At 35.4% G+C, this 21,073-nt stretch overlaps 1 protein-coding gene across 1 annotated transcript in view; it reads left to right on the top strand.

Moving 5' to 3' along the window:
* LOC138323342 (sperm-tail PG-rich repeat-containing protein 2-like) overlaps positions 1 to 21,073 on the top strand; it is an 81,672-nt gene that overhangs the window by 2,378 nt on the left and 58,221 nt on the right. The window contains exons 5-9 of the mRNA XM_069267895.1: positions 1,548 to 1,712; positions 2,097 to 2,327; positions 2,845 to 2,958; positions 3,612 to 3,774; positions 9,703 to 9,956. Of these exons, the coding sequence (XP_069123996.1) occupies positions 1,548 to 1,712; positions 2,097 to 2,327; positions 2,845 to 2,958; positions 3,612 to 3,774; positions 9,703 to 9,956 (927 nt within the window). The remainder of the gene's footprint in view (positions 1 to 1,547; positions 1,713 to 2,096; positions 2,328 to 2,844; positions 2,959 to 3,611; positions 3,775 to 9,702; positions 9,957 to 21,073) is intronic.

Below are 21,073 nucleotides of genomic sequence, written 5' to 3'. Positions count from 1 at the left end.
AGGCTTGGTAAGTGTAGGTCAGACTCGGTAAGTGTATGTCAGGCTCGGTAAGTGTATGTCAGGCTCGGTAAGTGTAGGTGCGGGCAGTAAGGACAAGTCAGGCTTGGTAAGTGTAGCAGGCTGGGCAAGTGTTCGAAAAAGTGTAAGTGTAGGTCAGACTCGGTAAGTGTATGTCAGGCTCGGTAAGTGTATGTCAGGCTCGGTAAGTGTAGGTGCGGGCAGTAAGGACAAGTCAGGCTTGGTAAGTGTAGCAGGCTGGGCAAGTGTTCGAAAAAGTTAGGCTCAGTAAGTGTAGGTCAGGCTCGGTAAGTGAAGGTCATGCTCATTTAATGTAGCGGCGGGCAATAAGGACAAGTCAGACTCAGTAAGTGTAGGGGTGGTCAGTAAAGACAAGTCAGGCTCAGTAAGTGTAAGGTCTGACAATAAGGACAAGTCAGGCTTGGTAAGTGTATGTCAGGCTCAGTAAGTGTAGGTCAGGCTCGGTAAGTGAAGGTCATGCTCGTTTAATGTAGCGGCAGGCAATAAGGACAAGTCAGGCTCAGTAAGTGTAGGGTCTGGCAATAAGGACAAGTCAGGCTTGGTAAGTGTATGTCAGGCTCAGTAAGTGTAGGGGTAGGCAATAAGGACAAGTCAAGCTTGGTAAGTGTATGTCAGGCTCAGTAAGTGTAGGGGTAGGCAATAAGGACAAGTCAAGCTTGGTAAGTTGGTAAGTATGTCAGGCTCAGTAAGTGTAGGGGTAGGCAATAAGGACAAGTCAGGCTCGGTAAGTTTATGTCAGGCTCAGTAAGTGTAGGGGTAAGCAATAAGGACAAGTCAGGCTCGGTAAGTGTAAGGAAAAGTTAGGCTCAGTAAGTGTAGGTCAGGCTCGGTAAGTGTAGGGGCGAGCAGTAAGGAAAAGTCAGGCTCGGTAAGTGTAGGGGCGGGCAATAAGGACAAGTCAGGCTCTGTAAGTGCAGGGGCGGGCAGGAAGGACAAGTGAGGCTCAGGCTCAGTAAGTGTAGGGGTGGGCAATAAGGACAAGTCAGGCTTGGTAATTTAAGTGTAGGGGTGGGCAATAAGGACAAGTCAGGCTTGGTAAGTGTAGGGGCGGGCAATAAGGACAAGTCAGGCTCTGTAAGTGTAGTTGTGGGCAGTAAGGACAAGTCAGGCTCGGTAAATGTTGGTCAGGCTCAGTAAGTGTAGGTCAGACTCGGTAAGTGTAGGTCAGGCTCATGTAAGGGTAGGTCAGGCTCAGTAAGGGTAGGTCAGGCTCGGTAAGTGTAGGGATCAAATTATAATAGTTTATAGATATTAAATAAGTGTGATATTTTGTTTTTTAATAATGCAATACAAGGTTCTTGTAATAATTAATGAATAATATTGGTCTGTCAATCATCATGTCAACTAGAATTGTAAAATATTTTATGTAGAGAGATGATTAAATGAACACTTATCACTCTTTTATATTTCAAAAAATTATTGATATGAATGTATTGTTTACTTAGTTTTGTATACTTAATCATGATACCATGAACACTAATTAAAAATCAAATTCACTTAATTTTCAGCTTTTGACGAGCCGAATCAAGTTTCACAGGAAGCCAGAGGCGCCCTCTATCCCAATGTCAGGTCAGGCATACGGGTATGAGGAATGTGACGATGGAACTTTAAAGAAACAGGCACCACCTGACCGAGATGTTAGCCTGGGTCCAGCCTTCTACAAACCCAGCAATGTACGACGCCATTTGTTCTTACACTAACTAGGAGAAGTAGAGTCTTATATTATAATCAATTACTCTGTCTTGAGTTATTACATTTAACAGAATTAAAATGTCTTTACAATTACAGCACTGATCACTCAATCATTAAGGTACAAAAATCTCATTGATTTGGTGTTAAATATCTCATTTTTTTGGATATTATATACATAAAATTATGAAGATTCCCATTTATCTATGAACTAGCATGGGGATCTTTCTTTTCAGATTTGATCTTTGATCAACTGCATATATTTGTAAGATTAGAACTAAAACCAAGTTATGCCATTTGATCTTTTTTAAAGATTTCAGCTCTTTATAATAAAAATAAGATTTTTTAAGGTATCAATTACTTTTCAGGACGATACGAAGCCTACAAAGAATTACAAGGGTGTACATTTTGGAAAGTTGACCTCTAAGAGGTTAGATATGAGTATGGGTAAACAAGGGCCTGGCCCAGGGGAATATGAACCCTATAGGGAACTTGTAGCCAAGGTTGAAAACGTCAATGCTGAGGAACCACAACACGTCAAGTTTGAGGCAAGAATTCCGCGATATCACGAAGCTATCGTCAAAGACGAAGAGAAAAGGGTGAGTGGGAGAATGATAACTGTAATGATTATCATTTTAATGAGACATTTTAATTAAACACTTTAATGAATGATCAATTAATATAATGCTCTGTAATCTTTTCCTCGTAATCTGCATACTTCATTTCAGGACTTTATGAATACTATTATTATCTTAATTATTGTTTGCAGTTTGTGAAGTTATTGCACATCTGACGTTTAATACACACAAACGGATTTATTTCTCTGTGTTAGGGTACCACCAGAATGTTCTGTATTGGCCATATCAAAGGCATTTTTCTGATATTCCATGAAGTATTTAACTTTATTTTGTTAACTAAAATCTTCATAATGTATGCAAAGTGGCAGTAAAATTTAATAAATTCAAGGAGTTACCTCCCTTTGATTATTTTTTCATAGCTTAGCAGGGTAATTACTAGATGTCTATTTTTTCAGCTTATAATGTACATATTTTCAATGTGATAACATTTACAGACTGTTGTAGACCTCATTGTGGCTGTAATTATTTATATTTACAGGCTGTTCCAGGCCCAGGAAAATATGATTCTAAGGGTCTTTTTGATCCAGAGCCCCCCAAACTAAACACAGAAGGCATAGAGGTGGAGCACCCTCCTTTCATGTCCCAGTCTAAGGTATGATCACAGAAAGTCCCTATAAGGATAATTTGGGTAATATTTTTCAAGGATACTTATATATTGTAATGGCTTGGGATACAGGTAATAAGTTACATCAAGTGATGACGCTGATATGGAAGGCCTGGTACTCCATTGTACTGGAAATATATAGTATACTTCTTTGTTTTAATATAAAATTGCAAACATATGTACTGGTAGCATTCTTCTAGATTTGCCTAATACCATTGAAAAATGTAAAGAAAAGCATTTTATTACTAGTTATAATAAAATTCAGCTATAATTTGAAGCCAAAAAAAAAAAAAAATCTGAACAGTCTAATTTTTACCAAAGAATTCCAATATTTGCTAAATTAAAATTTATTGTGTTATAAAATCCTACATACATGGTCAGTTCAACAAATTGTATGACAGGTTTTGATGATCACTTTGAATCAAATTTTACCCATTCTACCTGTGTGTATAACACAGTTCGGCCTGATATTGAGTGTAGTCCAGCATCAACATCTGTTTATCATTATCTAAAATGTTTTTTAATCGCTACATGTAAATGACTTGTTTAATACGAAACACAGCTGGCATAATGTCAGTATAATGTGAAGCAGAGACATTTCCTTCATATAAACACAATATTTATGTCAATTGTCGTTACAGCGATTCACACCCCTAAAAGGCGGCAATCCATCCCCAGGGAGCTACAATGACCCAAGAAATGCATTTGAGTCAACAAAAAGGATCACAGGTCTGAAAAGAAGCCCGTTTGGACAAACCTCTGTTAGATTTACGCCTGGTGCCCAAGGATCGAAGAAAGTGCCAGGTTAGTGAACACTGCCAATGACAACGGACAACGTAATATGTATTTATGATTCACATGCTTTTTTTATCACTAAATTAAAGTTTTTGTCATTTTTTACACATACTTCAATAGATTTTCTTCCTTTAAGATTTTTATCCTTCAGACTTAATTGTTTAATTCTATTGCTTTAAAGTTCTATTTCCTATACCGGACATTTTATTAGTGAACCCTCAATCATTTGGTGATAAAAATTTGCTTGCAGTTGGGTTATTGGCAACTTTGTCACCAAATCTTCATAAAACCTGGATGGAGTCGGGGTGAAATATTGAGTATTAATGGCCCGATCACATGACGTTGGTAGTCAGCGAGCCTCCTCTTTGGAGGGTTCCTTTCTCAGTTTATTCCACTTTTATGGTTATATAGAGATGAAATGTGCGTTGAACAATATCCCATGGTTACTATAACCTTTCGACAACAAAAACGAAAATGCAATTAAGTATGGATCTGTATTATAATGATGGCTACAAAGCTTTCCTCATCTCTACCATACTGTCTTTTAGCTCTACAAAGATCAGCTGCTTCATTTCTACTTTCCATCTCATTATGATGACTGTAAAATCAGTATTTTTTCTATTTCATTTAATGGCTGCAAAACCTGCATTTTTTCATGTCATTTTATGGCTACAAATTTCTTTTTTCCTACTCAAAGGTAAACCTTATCTGTTGGTTAGCTACAAAGTGTGCTACAACAGTACAAACAGTTGTTCTTTCTCAAGCCTCAATTCTTTTTAGGTTGTTTCTCCAATGGTAGTTTGATTTTGTACAAGGTGCAATTTTCTGTCATCTATGTTTGTCAAGTTAGTCAACCACTGCTATACATGTAGTTCTATCATCAAGATTTGTCAACTTCCGATGGCTTAGTGCAACGTATTGGTGTTTTTAAGTTTATCATTTTTTGTTTCATTTTCATGTTTTCTTTGATAAAAACACAAAAAAAGTCACTTTTCTTTTTAAAAGAAATTCTTATGGTAGCAAATACCATAGGCATTTGTTGTTTTAAAGTTGTGAATTGTCCAATGTTTTAAGGAGTATTTTGTACATTTCTTTATTCCAATACGAATATGTCATTGAAGCCCTAGTCCCACATTATTACTAGACACAAGATAATTGTCAGTCATAACCAGAGCAGCAAACATTTATGCTAGATTAAATTTGATTCTCATCAGCATTACAAAATTTTGTTTCATAGTAACCAAACCGATTAGGCTTGCTTTGATAAACATAACATTGATCATAGCATTCACCTCAGTATCGTAAATCTGAAATCAGCCGTAGTTAATATTGATAGGCTTATATTCCAAAGGTTAAGAGATCATCAACAGATCGATGGCATTGACTTAATTCCTGTCAGATATCCGTGCATGTGTGAATAATTCTAAATTATATTTTAATCTGAAGGGGAGGCCATATATACAATCTCATACAATGTATTTGGAATCCATCATTAAAAACTGCTCTCTATGAATAAAGAATAGGATAATGAACATAATCAAGAAACGATACAGGATCATTAACAAATCTCCAGTTTTTTTAAAGTTATATTTGGTCCGTGAAGAATTATCTTGGAAGAGCTTTAATTCTGTCTGTTCCTATCTCTGCGTTTCCTCAGAAAGACTCGGCCCACCCAGGGGGCTTGCATTCTTTTTGTCATTATCTTCCAAAGACAATGGATTTTGCTAATGAATTGAATAATTTATCACTTATTTTTTTCTGTCCTTGTAACAAACTGTTACACAAATGGTCTTATCTGGCAGGTTTTCGGCCACGGTTTCCTTGGGGCCCATCGATCCCCTGTCGGTCTGTCATCATCGGTTGACAAAGGGGAAGACAACTCTGTTGCAGTGGTCTATGAGCATTAGGAATAATTATCTGTGTACTTTCACACCTCCAGGTTTTATTGTCCTGTTGTAGTCGTGGTTTACAGTCATTTCCATAATTCTGTCACATTCATCAGATAAAGATGAATTATGGACTTACTGTCAATATAAAGAATAGTGACTCACGCCCTCCAGCGGTCCCCCTATTCTCCATGCTTTCCCTGTCCTGGAAGGCCCTTTATACGGCAGGTTGCATGAGGGAGAAAATTCACGCTGTCGTTGACAAGATTACGACATGTCTCTGCATATCCAAGCCCTCACAAATCTAAATATACATCATATAAAAATTGAATTATGTTCTTCATATCCTTTGGGTTAATACAAAATAAATATTAGCATGAAATTGATTTCCATTGTTGCGGAGATCTATTCTGATAGTGTTGTGTTTGGGCTCTTCTTTAACTGGTTTTAAATTGCTTCCATGTTTTCCCCACATTACTAGCACCTTCAGTTTCTGATACAATCAGCTTTTATGGCGCTTTAATTGAAAAATAATAATTCTAGTCCATTTCATCCAAGCTACAAATCAGATTTGTGTGACTCTGACTGCTAGGAACTACAATATCAGATTTGGGAACTTTCTCTTGTTAATTGCCTGAAAATTGTTATATTGGTGCAAACAGGATAATGCTAAATCAATGGAGCTATGAGTGGGAGAATACAAGGTGCGTCTGCTCAAAACAACCAGGACAAACGTACTCAGAGCAGGATTTGTCCGTCTGCTCCTGAGGAAGTCAGAATCAAAGCATACTGACAATAAAGAGTTGCTTTTGGAAACAAGGATCTAGTCGTTGCTTTGTCTGGGTGAATTTGAAGGACTTAAGCGAGCCGATTATCTGTTGTTGACATCTGTTGATGACTTCATTCTGTTTTACAATATCACTGAGGAAATGGTTTTGATTGATTTTGAATTATTAATAACAGCAGTTGAAGGTGTATAGATTGAATTAAATTCTTTAGTCTTATTTCTGGTCCTTCATCATTATCTTTGCCTAAAAAAAATCTTGAAGAGAAAAAAAAATAGCACAAAGTCATGAAAATGTTTGCTACATTCTGAAAACAAGACCAGGGAATTATCAAACAATGAAGAAAAGTATCCCTTTGGTGCTTGTTTTCCTGTAAAATCTTATGGCTGCCATATTAACACCTGAAGCATACAGTGTAAAATGCCCAAGACACCTTAAAGCAAAGGATAGTCTGTGAACACTTAACGTGTAGTTCCTTATTGTGATCTTAAATGTTAATGTTTGCATGCACATGTGTGACTACATGTTTGACTTATCTGTAAACATAACTTAAATGACTCCTTGTAAAGACAAGACCAGTTTAGTTTTACTTGCTTTTAGTTTTGCTGTTTGCATTATTTAAATAAGAGCCAGGCTAATTTCAGGACATGCCAGATATATAGGAGTTGGAGGAAAGCCATAGTACCCATAGAAAAAGCTGTAAAGTTTATCAGAATGCCTTCACCACTCGGCCATAGTATCTATCCCTTAAAATGTTGCTGTCCATGCAGCCACTTCAAAGTATGAGAGAAGAGACTGATGCACTGTTACACAGAGATGATGAGTAAGTTGCATGTTAACATTTGCACCATGTCCCGCCCAGCCTGCAAGTTAAACAGGGAGTCAGGAACTAATTTCATACATGACCTTGCGAGGAAATATTGAAATCTGCTTTGTTTGAAATAACTATGACTGGCACATGCTGCTCACGACATTATCTAATAAGCAGGTAAAGTGATCACATTACAGTTTCACCTCCGCTAAAGTACATTGGCTACCATCCGTACTGTACTAACATTAGTCTTTATTTCAGTTTTAGTCAGAACAACTCAATATTGAATATAGAACACTTTTTGTAGGTTAATTCCTATCCGAAAAGAAACTAAGTCATAGTCTTGACTTCAAACTTAATTTGATTGCCTTTATTTGGACTATATTGGTCCTACCTTCAGACTATATTGGTAATGTCCTGTACTATATGGATGTGACCATATTGGTCTTACCTTCAGATTTGATTTGATAGATTTAACCACATTGGTCTTACCTTCAGATTTGATTTTGGTATTGTTCCAGACTATATTGGTACTGTGCCAGACTCTATGGATGCTGCCCTTTGATTAAACTGGTTCAGATGATATTGATACTGACCATACCCTATTGGTGTTTCCTGTTGACCATGTCGACCATACTGACCATACTTACCATACTTACCATATGTTATGACTTCCTTTTGTCTATCTTGCCTTTCAATGAATTGCTCAGAGGTTTGACCATGAATTTGTGGGTGTTCAAATACAGCAGACATTAAAACAATGAGTCATGTCTATCTGTCCTCTCGATTCCAGTGACTCTCATCACTTAAACATACATCAAGTATTTTATAGAGTGTTGAAAATCACTGCCGTGGGAGGAATTAAATGCTTTAGTCCTTCTCTCAAATGTAACAAATCAGGTATGGACATTCAAGTACCAGTCATATTTTCACACATTTCTATAAAATCTTTTACAAGCATGTTATCAGTTTCTTAATTTGTGTTAAAAGAATGAGGCTTTTTCTGAACAGGCTAGCCTGCATGAAAACAGTAAAACTTCCCTGCGGAGTCGTAAACTCATCATCCATGGACAGCCATCTTAACACTGCTTTGGATTAGGACACCGCTGATATCAGTGTCATCTAAATGGAAAATTTCACCACACCAAAAACAGGATTTCTACAAGTATGTCTGTTAAGTGTTCCGGGCTCTGCCGTCATCAGCATTATCATCAACGGGCTTTACTTTATGCAAATATATGAAGTATGAGAAGCTTTCCATGTTTGTAATCAAAGCCTTGATCAGCGCTATCATTGCATCCAACTACAGTGGAACACAACACAATCCGGTAACATCTGATCAAAACTCACTCAAGTATTTGCCAGCAAATTGCTTGTTGATTTTGTAAACTACCTGTATAATTCCTTGTTATTGGTTTTTGGAGTAGAGAGAAGGAGAGTAAGGCCTTAGTTTACTGAGTGATACACACTGCATTGGGTTACAGCAACTTCTAGTTAATTAATGATTTACCTTTGTTTCATCATCAAGAGGAATTTGAAGTAGTAGGAACATCTTGGTAAGCCACTGATGATTTGAAATCACTTTAGAACACACCTGTTTAAGTATGTGAAAATAGGTCGCCAGGTATTTAGAATTGCGACTCGGTGTTTAGAAAGATTTAACTGCACCTGTCTTGTTTTAATGGCAATCACTGAGATCTTTAAAAGAATGATTCACAGACATATCATTCTCTAATTTGAAAAGTTTGAGAAATATTTGATCAACATTTTTCCATTAAATCACAAATAGGAATTTCTCTTGGTTTTGCCAGCTTCCTATGATATCTTTGTCTACATTGGGCCCTGTCAGATATTTAGGAGATTGAGTACAAATTAGAAAGATCCTATATTCATTACTTCTCCATTTCTTCTCTATTACATAACTTTGTCTGTTACATACCACACCAGTGAGTAAGTGTTCTCTTCATATATACCTTAGTTTGGGCTAAATATGACAACAATACATACTGTATTTGTAAGAAAACTCATAAAAATTACAAGGGGAACAAGACCAGGTGTTTTGGAAGAGTAACCATCTTTGTATTCCTTGGTGGCACTAGATTCTTTAGTTTTATTTGTTAATCATAACTAAATACTAATCATACTGCTACAATTCCATTAGTCATGCGACTTCATTTCACATTTCACACAACATTTTCTTTGTGATTTAATTTCTCAATTCATAGGTAAAATTTTTAGTTGTACTTGTTGAATATTTTTTGAGGCAATTTATTTTCACAAATTCTGATGACCGTGAAATATGCCAAATCTAATATCTCCATATAGCTAGTTTACATACTAGTATGTATTTATTGTTTTCTATGAGAAACATGATTGTAACAGGCAGTTTTATACAATTGTATAACTCTGTTGGTCCTGACACAGATATCATATAGCCGGATATTATTTGTTGTAGGTCCGGGAGCCTATAATATAACTGGGATGGGTTCAGACAGCATGAGGAAAGCCTATATCGAGAGTACACGGAAGGGAGTATTTGGTACGACGTCTGTCAGGATCAAAACTATGACCAAGAAGGATGAAGTGGAAATCCCTGGCCCTGCCCACTACCAGGTCAAGGAGAAACCATTCAAAAATAGATACCCGAACCTGTCCTCGACCTTCGCCTCCGTGACCTCTCGTCTCACAGAGCAACCAAGTGTCATCAAGGTACGTTTTTGTTTAATTTCTGATTTCTTCAAGAAGGATTTCATTTTATTTATCATCAAAATTATTTGTTCTGGTGTTAAAACATACCTTCAGTTTTTGTGTAGAAAAAAATCCTCCAACATCAGTTTGTAAAAAAAATGATTGTATCAGTGGGAATGAAAAACAGGAATCGGTGAACCAGATCGTCTATCTGGGAAGTATATGATGCAAAGTTAAATAGTAGTAATTGTCTTCTTAGTACAGCTTACCAAGAGTTAATGTTGTTACATAGACGTAATAGAGTTTTTAATTGGGTAAATTTTGTGAAAGATAAACTTTTTTCACTTGGTCTTGGTGATGTATGGTCAAACCAAAACAATTTAGATATTTCTGTAGATTTGACAATGCGCTCCAAAGTATGTATTCTTTACTAGAGAACTCTCCGAAATGTCATCTGTACAGACATTTAGTTGATGGATTATCATTACAGTTTTATTTGAGTAAATATATTTCAAAGGGTAATAGAATTGCCCTTACTAGGTTGAGATTATACCATTTTTTATTTATATGTCCAACTTTCCATGATATTTGTTCAAAACGAATTAAACCATATTATTGGGAAAAACCATCTGTGTTTAAGATGATACAATTACTAAGCTCAACTAATTTGAAAGATTTGTCTATGTTAAGTAAATACATTTATGAGGCTAACCAAAAAGAGGAAATTTATTGCCATGAAAAAACCTGTCCATTCTCTGTGTATTTATTATACATGTATACCTGTAACCTGTCCTCTCTACACTGCTTTAGTGCAGTGCCTGCTTTGTAAAAATGTTGTATTTTGTACTGATGGGCTGTAAAGCCTAAATTAATAAAAGAATTTGAATTTGATATGATTATAAGTGATTGATTCAAAATAGAAAAAAAATCAAGATAAAATAATTTATATTTAATTCTTAAAAAAAAAAAAAGTTTCCTTTTGTTTAGATCATCACCTGTTCAAATGATTTTATTAATTCAATATCCTGGTCACTGATAGCCCACTTCAAAGCTGTTGTCTTGGTGACTTGTAGGACCCACTTTGTCAGTGCTGGAAAACAGTAATGAAGTGACACAGCTATCCGAACACTGATAAAGTCCTATAAAAAATTACTGATCATAATGGACTTTCTCCTTTAAAGGGAATTATAATAGATGATAGCGTTTGTATATGAAATAGAAAACAAGCTTGTGATCTTAAAGTGTTATATTTAACAGATGTATCAAGGAAATGCATAAAATCATTCTTTTAGAACCACTTTGAATTTTAATTGATTGCCATGATCGTCATAGTGGTGGTATCGAGCCATAATTCATCGGTTATCGGTCGTTTGTTCTCCTGGTTTGGTGACGGACAGATGTTTATTGTGACAGATAGTATGACGAAAAACACGAGACAAATATGTATCGTCAAAACACGTAATGTCTATTACGTAGACGCCAGGATCATTAGCATTTCATCAATCATCATTATCATATTGATCAATGAAGACATGGCATTTCATAAAAGGAATTATGTAACTTGGAACTAAAGCTTAAAGGGTTACTGTTATCAGAAATAAAACACTGAACTATTTAAAAACATTTACAGATCAATATTCAAATATGTAAATGTATGCGTTGGTAATAATATATATTAGTGTTCATATAGAATTGGTTTTTTTTTTTTTTCTTTTTCCTTTAAATTTGGCCAATATTCAAAGATGGAATGACATCCAAGTAGATGCTTCCTTTTGCTCCCTTTACAGTTATTAAATACATGCAGGTTTAGATAATGTTTTTAAAAAAAGAAATACAAAATGCACTGTAAAAATTATAATCAAGTTGTCATTGCTCTTTAGTCTTTTATTTTATCAGACTGTTGTTTAGACTAAAATAGATTTGAACTTGCTGACTCAAAATTGACAAAAATAAGATATTGTATTTCAAATAATTTCAATTTCAAGCAATAAGCTGAAGTGAAATCTAATATCTTTTCATAATGCTAGAGTCCAACGTTTCATGAAGTTAACTAAATTGTCTCATTTAGCCATTCCTCCATTTCATAAAAACAAACACACTTCTACAATCAACATACTGTGTGACTTTGCCATGCCCACGTAGTCTCCAATCACTTAGATTAATTAGAATTATTTTCATACAAAAGTTTGACTCATATAAACACACACGATACATCTATTTAGTGTGATACGAATGTTGTGAATGAGAGTATAGAGGATAGTACGGTAATTACTACGTATTTACACTAACGATCTAGATGATGAATAAACTGCCATCACACACTTTTTTAATATAGCCTTTTTATCCTATGAGTCTGCGATAAGTAGAATCTCCCTTTGATCAGGGTCGTTCAACTGTCATCATAGGGTGGCAAGGTTGAGACTTTCTATTATACTTAGATTCATTAAATGGGCAAAAAATGTGTACTTTTGTAAATATCATGGAAGAAGCACTTTGATGTAGGTAGGACACTCAATCAGCCCGCAGCCACGAATCATCACCGCTATTAAAGACAACTTAACATCGACATTCTTATATCTGCATTTAAATCTTCGTTGTGGAACAAAAAATAATGGGAAAAAAAGTTGATGAAAAAAAAATGTGTAATTTTCCTAATAATGAGATAAATTTGAGTTGAAACCTGATTATACTTGATCAGATAGATGTTTGCTTGGCACGACCAATTTCGATATTATGCAAAATTATGGATATGATCCCATTCCAAGCACATTAGTGGTATTTAACAGTGCTTCCAGGATTTCGTCCAAGTCGAAGCACCGCCTAATCTTGCTATCCATCAAGCTTTGTCTCGGACAAAGAATATCATCACCACTGTTGCAAACTCTGTCGCAAAATTACAAAAAAAATTATCAGCAAGAATACTTGGGTCTGGTTGATTTGCGAGAGCTGCAGTGTATCCAATTTTCTGTACGACTAGAGATCATGTCATTCGCCTAACAAGGGGTCAGCCCTGCACTGCAGTGCTGCAGCCTTGCCACACAGCCCCCATAAGGGACTTTCCTAATTTACTTCATTTATCTTCAAGTCAATTTTTCTTCTTGTTATCAGCAAAAAGTTCATTCTGCACGACATATGAAATTGGGCCTATTATCATACTGAAGGGGGTTTGTGGTTGGTGGGCACATGGTCCCAACATCACAATAGGGATTATCTCCCTTGACACTGTGACCAACTATATGTATGTTAATTAAATTGAGGATATTTTTCAGGGTTGAATCACATGTCTGGTTATCTAAGTAGAAATTTGAAAATTTTAATATTCAAAAAAATTTGATATGTTTTAATAAAATACAAATATTTGTATTTATAATGAATTAATTAGGTTTAGTCTGTCGTTGCTATGTAAATGAAGTCACAGATGGAGAGAGTAATGAAACAGATTCAATATGTCCAAGCTTAATGAATTTTGACAAGCATTTCACAGATTGCATGTATAATTTTTAACAATGCATCTATTTTATCTTGAGAGAGTGATGCAAAATTATTAAGATATCAGGCCTTTTTGGAAATTTTTTTCACATAAACAAAGCACACAATATTTTACATATACATGTATATCAAGAGCTTTTGTAAACAAATAAATTCATTAAAAAATGAATAGTTTGGAAAAAAAAATGGTTAATGCAAATCCATTTGGTTCTCACAATTTGTAATCTTTTCCGGGTTAATTTTGAAAATGGAAAGTGGAACAGAATTGAATTATAGACTTAATTGAATGAGTGTAATTGAATTCCATATACAACCATTTAATAAATCATAAACTGCTACTCCATGAAACGTATCTCCATAATTACCCCTAATGAAAAACTTCTCTGTCTCATCAAAAAGAAATCAAATTAGATAAAATTACAAAACTACATCTTCTTTGTTTACTGCGGTTGATTTAGAAAATGGGTCGTTCTCTGATGAGAATGTTTTAAAATCACAAAATTTTATAGGGAAGGGAAAATTACCCACCAAGAAATTCTGTGTCTGTGATTATTTTCCAAGCATTATTAGATTATTTCAGATTTTCTTTAAAATCCCAGCTTCATTAAAATTGATAGGTAGGATTGGGAGAGAGCTGAAGGAGATGCAGCGATGATTCAGTTGATCGTTATAAAGCTACGACACACTCCCCATTAAACCTCAACTCTACACTCACACATATATACCCTCCATAAGTGTGGGGATGATTTGGGGAGAAAAAACAAATCAGAATAAATGAGATAATGAGACACACATGTTAGGATAAGAGTCCTGCCGATTTATGGGGATGACTGTCAAACAAGCCACGAGCACCAGTAGGGGTACTGGGTAGAGAAAAATTTTCTAAAAAACTTCACAAGGAAAAACTGCAATAGAATCTGCTCACCTCAGTTTCTAGTTTCTGTATAAAAATTGACACATGGATTCAATACTTGTTTGTATATACCATGCAAAAGAAAACAAAAGCATGTGGATTATTTTGTTTTTATCTTCCCGAGATGGTTGAGAGGACAACTTTATAAACCTTTACCTTCTATTAAGGAATAGATTTTGATTTTGTTGAGGTAATAAGGGTATAATGATAATGGACCACATGTAATCATAAATTTACTGAAGATCGAACTCAGATCCAAAAAATGAATAATGTTCCTGCAATGGGCCTTGAAAACCTGTCAAACTATCTGAGTCTCATTTCAGTAAGGTAGAAAGAGTGTTAATTATACAGATCAGAGTAAGGTAAGTGTGAATTGTAAAGCCATTGGTTGATCAGAGTAAGATTAAAGTGAATTGTAAAGCCATTGGCTGATCAGAGTAAGGTTAGTGTGAATTAGAAAGCTATTGGTTGATCAGAATAAGGTAAGTGTGAATCGTAAAGCTATTGGTTGATCAGAATAATATTTAAGGCAAGTGTGAATTGTAAAGCTATTGGTTGATCAGAATAAGGTAAGCGTGAATTGTAAAGCTATTGGTTGATCAGAGTTAGGTAAGTGTGAATTGTAAAGCCATTGGTTGATCAGAGTAAGGCAAGTGTGAATTGTAAAGCCATTAGTTGATCAGAGTAAGGTTAGTGTGAATTGTAAAGCTATTGGTTGATCAGAGTAAGGTTAAAGTGAATTGTAAAGCCATTAGTTGATCAGAGTAAGGTTAGTGTGAATTGTAAAGCTATTGGTTGATCAGAGTAAGGCAAGTGTGAATTGTAAAGCTATTGGTTGATCAGAGTAAGGTTAAAGTGAATTGTAAAGTCATTAGTTGATCAGAGTAAGGTTAGTGTGAATTGTAAAGCTATTGGTTGATCAGAGTAAGGCAAGTGTGAATTGTAAAGCCATTGGTTGATCAGAGTAAGGTAAGTGTGAATTGTAAAGCTATTGGTTGATCAGAGTAAGGCAAGTGTGAATTGTAAAGCCATTAGTTGATCAGAGTAAGGTTAGTGTGAATTGTAAAGCCATTGGTTGATCAGAGTAAGGTAAGTGTGAATTGTAAAGCTATTGGTTGATCAGAGTAAGGCAAGTGTGAATTGTAAAGCTATTGGTTGATCAGAGTAAGGCAAGTGTGAAAAAGCTATGGTTGATCAGAGTTGTGAATTGTAAAGCTATTGGTTGATCAGAGTAAGGTTAAAGTGAATTGTAAAGCCATTGGTTGATCAGAGTAAGGTTAAAGTGAATTGTAAAGTCATTGGTTGATCAGAGTAAGGTAAGTGTGAATTGTAAAGCTATTGGTTGATCAGAGTAAGGCAAGTGTGAATTGTAAAGCTATTGGTTGATCAGAGTAAGGTTAAAGTGAATTGTAAAGCTATTGGTTGATCAGAGTTAGGTAAGTGTGAATTGTAAAGTCATTGGTTGATCAGAATAAGGTAAGTGTGAATTGTAAAGCCATTGGTTGATCAGAGTTAGGTTAGTGTGAATTGTAAAGCCATTGGTTGATCAGAGTAAGGCAAGTGTGAATTGTAAAGCTATTGGTTGATCAGAGTAAGGTTAAAGTGAATTGTAAAGCCATTGGTTGATCAGAGTAAGGCAAGTGTGAATTGTAAAGCTATTGGTTGATCAGAGTAAGGCAAGTGTGAATTGTAAAGTCATTGGTTGATCAGAGTAAGGTTAAAGTGAATTGTAAAGTCATTGGTTGATCAGAGTAAGGTAAGTGTGAATTGTAAAGTCATTGGTTGATCAGAGTTAGGTTAGTGTGAATTGTAAAGTCATTGGTTGATCAGAGTAAGATAAGTGTGAATTGTAAAGCCATTGGTTGATCAGAGTAAGGCAAGTGTGAATTGTAAAATCATTGGTTGATCAGAGTAAGGTTAGTGTGAATTGTAAAGCTATTGGTTGATCAGAATAAGCAAAATATGAGTTGTAAAGCCATTGGTTGATCAGAGTAAGGCAAGTGTAAATTGTAAAGCCATTGGTTGATCAGAGTAAGGAAAATATGAGTTGTAAAGCCTTTGGTTGATCAGAGTTAGGTAAGTGTGAATTGTAAAGCCATTGGTTGATCAGAGTAAGGAAAATGTGAATTGTAAAGCCATTGGCTGATCAGAGTAAGGTAAGTGTGAATTGTAAAGCCATTGGTTGATCAGGGTCTCTATGTGATACTAGCCAAGGTTAACATCGTGTGAGGGATGAGTCCCCTAACCAGGATAGATGGGACCTTGAAAGACTAATAAATATTGACAGATGGAACTTATATATAAACTCATGTATTTTGTATATGGTGCTCAGTCTCACTGTGGCCCCATCCGTTGTCCAATCTAACTTGTCTGAGAGGACAACTAGTTCAGCCAGAGTTTAATTTTTAAAGTAATTTCTCATGGCTGGTCTTTGTCTTGTGTCAGGGTCTGTCTAACACCACACAATGGCCTTCAATTTCCGCTCCAGCCTCCCTGTGTCTGGCTGGACACACATTCCCTGTTATGAATTTGCAGGGAGCAGAATTTGTCTAAGTGACATGCACTAATTATGCTTGTATCAGTCATTACCGGTGCATCTGCATGAGCACCAACAGTTCGCATAGAAATCTTAAAACAGGAAAACTTGATGAAATAACATAAATTCAAAGTTGGGAGTGTGGCTTGTGCCAGCATAGGCCCACTAAACCCTATTGATTCCAAGCCACCTATGAACGCCAGCCATTGGTGCTATTAGGAAAATGGCTCCCCTTTCTTCTATCAAGGCTTTTGCCCTTGGTATTGTTTCAAATTCCTTGATTGACAAAATAATGATAAAAGCTTGACTCCCTTGTGGTGAAAATCATTTCACTTGGTGGCTGGCTAGGAGATTTCACAAGTACACGACACGATCCGGCCTCCCTAAAGGGGAGAAGTCAATTATAGGGTAGCTTTGTCTTTTGTCCTAAGGATGAAACTATTTATTTTCCATCTCTGTGTACTATCAAATTTCAGCCATTGTGCCAGCCTTGGAATAAATATTCCATTACATTTCTATTTTATTGAGGCAAATTATCATAAATCTGATTGTTCATTTCTTAGAGTGTCTTGTGCAACTCATTTTCTTTAAATCTTGTGGAATTACATCTTTTAAATAAGACTTATTTCTAAGGACAATCGAGATGGGGGAAATGAGCTAGTCCTTGAAAACATGTACAAGTCTATACATGTTGAGTAAAATTGGGGAATATCAATATTCCAAGACATTCTACAGAGTGCAATGACAGGTGACCCTAACTCTATTTTGTATTTAGTTACAGGAGAATCTATTATTTGGTTTTTCTCCATACACTAACAACCTTAGTATAATGCAATGACAAAATTCAAATACAATCGTAATATGATCTGGACGAACTCCTGAAATCTTTAGGTCTATGCCTTGTTCAGTCAATCGAGACATATCCGGAAAAGTTCAGCTATAGAATTTATACCAACGTACCGTCATCATCAGGGAAAATTCACATTTTTCAATTGACACTCCATATGGAATGTTGAAATGGTTTTGATTTTAAATCTTGGTGTATGAGTAAATCTATTTGTTATCTTGTCAGTGGTTCCACACAATAAAAACCTTTTTCACTTTATACCATGGCATCAGATATATTACTTGTGAATACAATCTCTGATATTTATTGTCGTGTATTGATATAAGCGCTGCACACAGCAATCTCACATCCTTCAAACGTCATATTCAAGATGTTCTTTTTAAATGAAGTCTGATGAAAAAGCATTAAGTTATAAATTTGTGGAGGAAACCCGAATCTGCGTAAACGTCATCTTATTCAAGTGTGTGTAGGTTTTAAATAAATCTGAGAGACGTTTCACAAAGGTTGTATAGACACTTGTAAAGATTTGTTTGGTAGATTAGGGTTGTGTAATTGATTTCCGTGGTTGGGTTTGTTTTATATTGTTACATCAAGTCCTATTACTAGTTTATGTGCCGTGACTGCCTTTAAGGCTAGTTTTACTGGCCTGATTTTCATTCCATACAATTATATATCTCGAGTTAATAAGGAGATTTTATGTGTTTCAGTAGACAATACTAGAAAACTTGGCTGCCTTACACACAGGATATATAGAATTAAGACCAATTATTGGCTTGTAAAAACTTGCCTAATTTCTTTGCCGTGAAAAGATTTCAAAATTAAACACTGAGTGAATTGATATAAATAAAAAAAAAACTTGTGTATACACAGGAATAACGATAACATCAGACGTCTTGGCATTTCAGCTGTACATAATTTGCTGTAATTATTGTAATGCATGAGAAGTTTTCAAATTTGGGAGGAAAATGTGAAGGTATCTGTCATAGGTTTGATAATGGAGTAGTGGATTTTGACGGTGTACAAGGCTTATCAGAGACGTGTGTAGATTAGGGGGCTAGGCCAACAACGGCCCTCCAGCTCAAATACACCTATCAATGGCCTGACTAGGGTGTTTATACCATAAACCTCATTGTTTTCTACTTAAAATCCAATTTGTTCTCATTATCGTGTTTTTGTCAACTACATACCTATAGACCTATGTAGAATTTATTACGATCACCTACCATGGTAATCTCTCTGTACCGCTCCTATCTTTTACCTGGTTTTCTTTTTCCTTGCCTTCAGCAAGGCAATTCATTTAAATAAATGTCGAACTGCCACGATGAAACAAATTGACCTGATGTCAGATATAAGAGAGTGTTTGGGGGAAGGTTACTGAAATCATCATGATCAAGTTTTAATACTGATCATGTCAGATTCCTTGTAAGGCAAGGAGATGTGGCCTATCAGAAACATATTATCACAGATTTAGGAGAATTACTTATCAAAAAACATCTCAGACATAACACAATTGATTGTTTTTCAAAAAGCACAGAAGGATTACAAAAGGCTGTTTCATAATTAACTTTTTACTCTTTTTGCATGAAAACCTTATTTTAGCAAAATCTCATGTTTCTAACATGAAACCCAAAATAACCTTAAGAAAGTTTAATACATGTACTTGTGAAGAAATTCACATGTTTCATATATGTTGTAATAGAAAATCACTCTCTGAGATGAAAAGAGAATTCTTTGAATTCTTGTAATTAAAATGCTTCGCTATATACACTGTATATTCTTGTCTGGCATTTCTAAAAGATCCATACAAATGTTTCCAATCTCACGGCATGTAAAACAGGATTCTCAAATCTCAACGTCCATGTTAACTCTGTTTCACATTGTTTTAAAACACATGTTCTTACTTATGTCTGACGGAGAAAGAAAATTCTTCTCACAGAATATTGGTGGAAAAAGCCTGTATTCAAATTAACATGGAGCGTTTTTTGAAAGGCTTTCCATTTTGTTACCTCAGGTCAGCTATTTGTCTTTGACAAAGAAGGGACAGAATTTGGACACCTGTAGCGGTTTTTGTATTTTATAGCCAAAATATCCCTAATTAGTCCAGATGGCCACCTATTGCAAAATGACGTCAAGTTATTGAGGCCCTCTTTGTCAAGTCACTTGATTGGCTAAAAGCCAAAATGAAAGTGAATAAAACTTCCGGATATGATGTAGTGTTCAAAGATGAAAAAAACACTTAAGGAGATTATAAAGGATTATCAACCAGTATGGTTGATGAAAAACTTAGATAATTCTGTAAAATTCTCTTTGTCTTTTAATTTCCGTGTTATCAATTGGACTCACCATCTTGCTCGGTTCTGCACCGATTGGCTTCGAGATGTTCCGTGTCACTTGAGAACAGCCTGAGAAAAAAGACAGGTGATATGTTGATCTGATCAAACTCAGTAAAACACAGGCTGATTCCTGCTCATACTTCCTCACCTTTATGAAAGAAAGTATGTTATCATTTATCATAAAGGATGAGGAGTTGTTTTGTACCAGTTTCAGTTTGACATGTTGATATATATAAACAGAAACTTTATATCAAAATATTGTGAATTATGAAGGATTATAAAATATGTTTTACTGTAGAACAAAGCCAGCCAGTTATTTTGCTTACTCTTTAGTCCTTATGTTGCTATATTAAAACAGAAAGTTTGTATGAGAGTTATCATGTGAATTTTTAGCCTGTAGAAGGCCATTGAGAGTTGCCAATAAGATATGCGGTTCCAGAGTTTATCAGGGGAAGTTTACCATGTCAACTTCCACTAGTTCTCAAAGATAAGCCAGAATTTTAAAATCTCTTTCTGTCGGAGTAAATGATTTTATAAACAAATATTGATATAAATTTTGACATTTTAAGTAACTGCCTATATCAACTTTTTGTCTTTCAGTCGGGCTGCAAAAAAACGAAGAAATACCAAAGGAAGCGTATTCCGCTGATAACATTGTTTTTCTATTTATATTCTTGGAAGGAATTTTTAAAACTGATTGAGTTTTGAAATGTCTGCCAGAAATGTAATAATTATAGAAAGGTGTTATCCTGACACTAGAACAGATTTGGTGTCTTTCTTCACATGTCTAACAGACATTTGGGGAGATCCAATGGGAGATCTGTTTAATGCTGAGAGATTTGGCCTGTAGGCACAGGATTGACAATGATACACTGGCTCGCTATATATCTCCCATTACAAACAAGACCCATTAAACCACAGTTACATGTTGAAAGGTGTACACCAGCTTAGAGTCAAGTACGCAATCTAGTACGCCATGACCTCCCTCCAAAGGAATCCGGTTTTCTTTCCTCCTCATCA

Source organism: Argopecten irradians, chromosome 5, assembly GCF_041381155.1.
Source record: "Argopecten irradians isolate NY chromosome 5, Ai_NY, whole genome shotgun sequence".
NCBI classification, from domain to species: Eukaryota; Metazoa; Mollusca; class Bivalvia; order Pectinida; family Pectinidae; genus Argopecten; species Argopecten irradians.
This window is presented reverse-complemented; position numbering and strand designations above follow the sequence as displayed.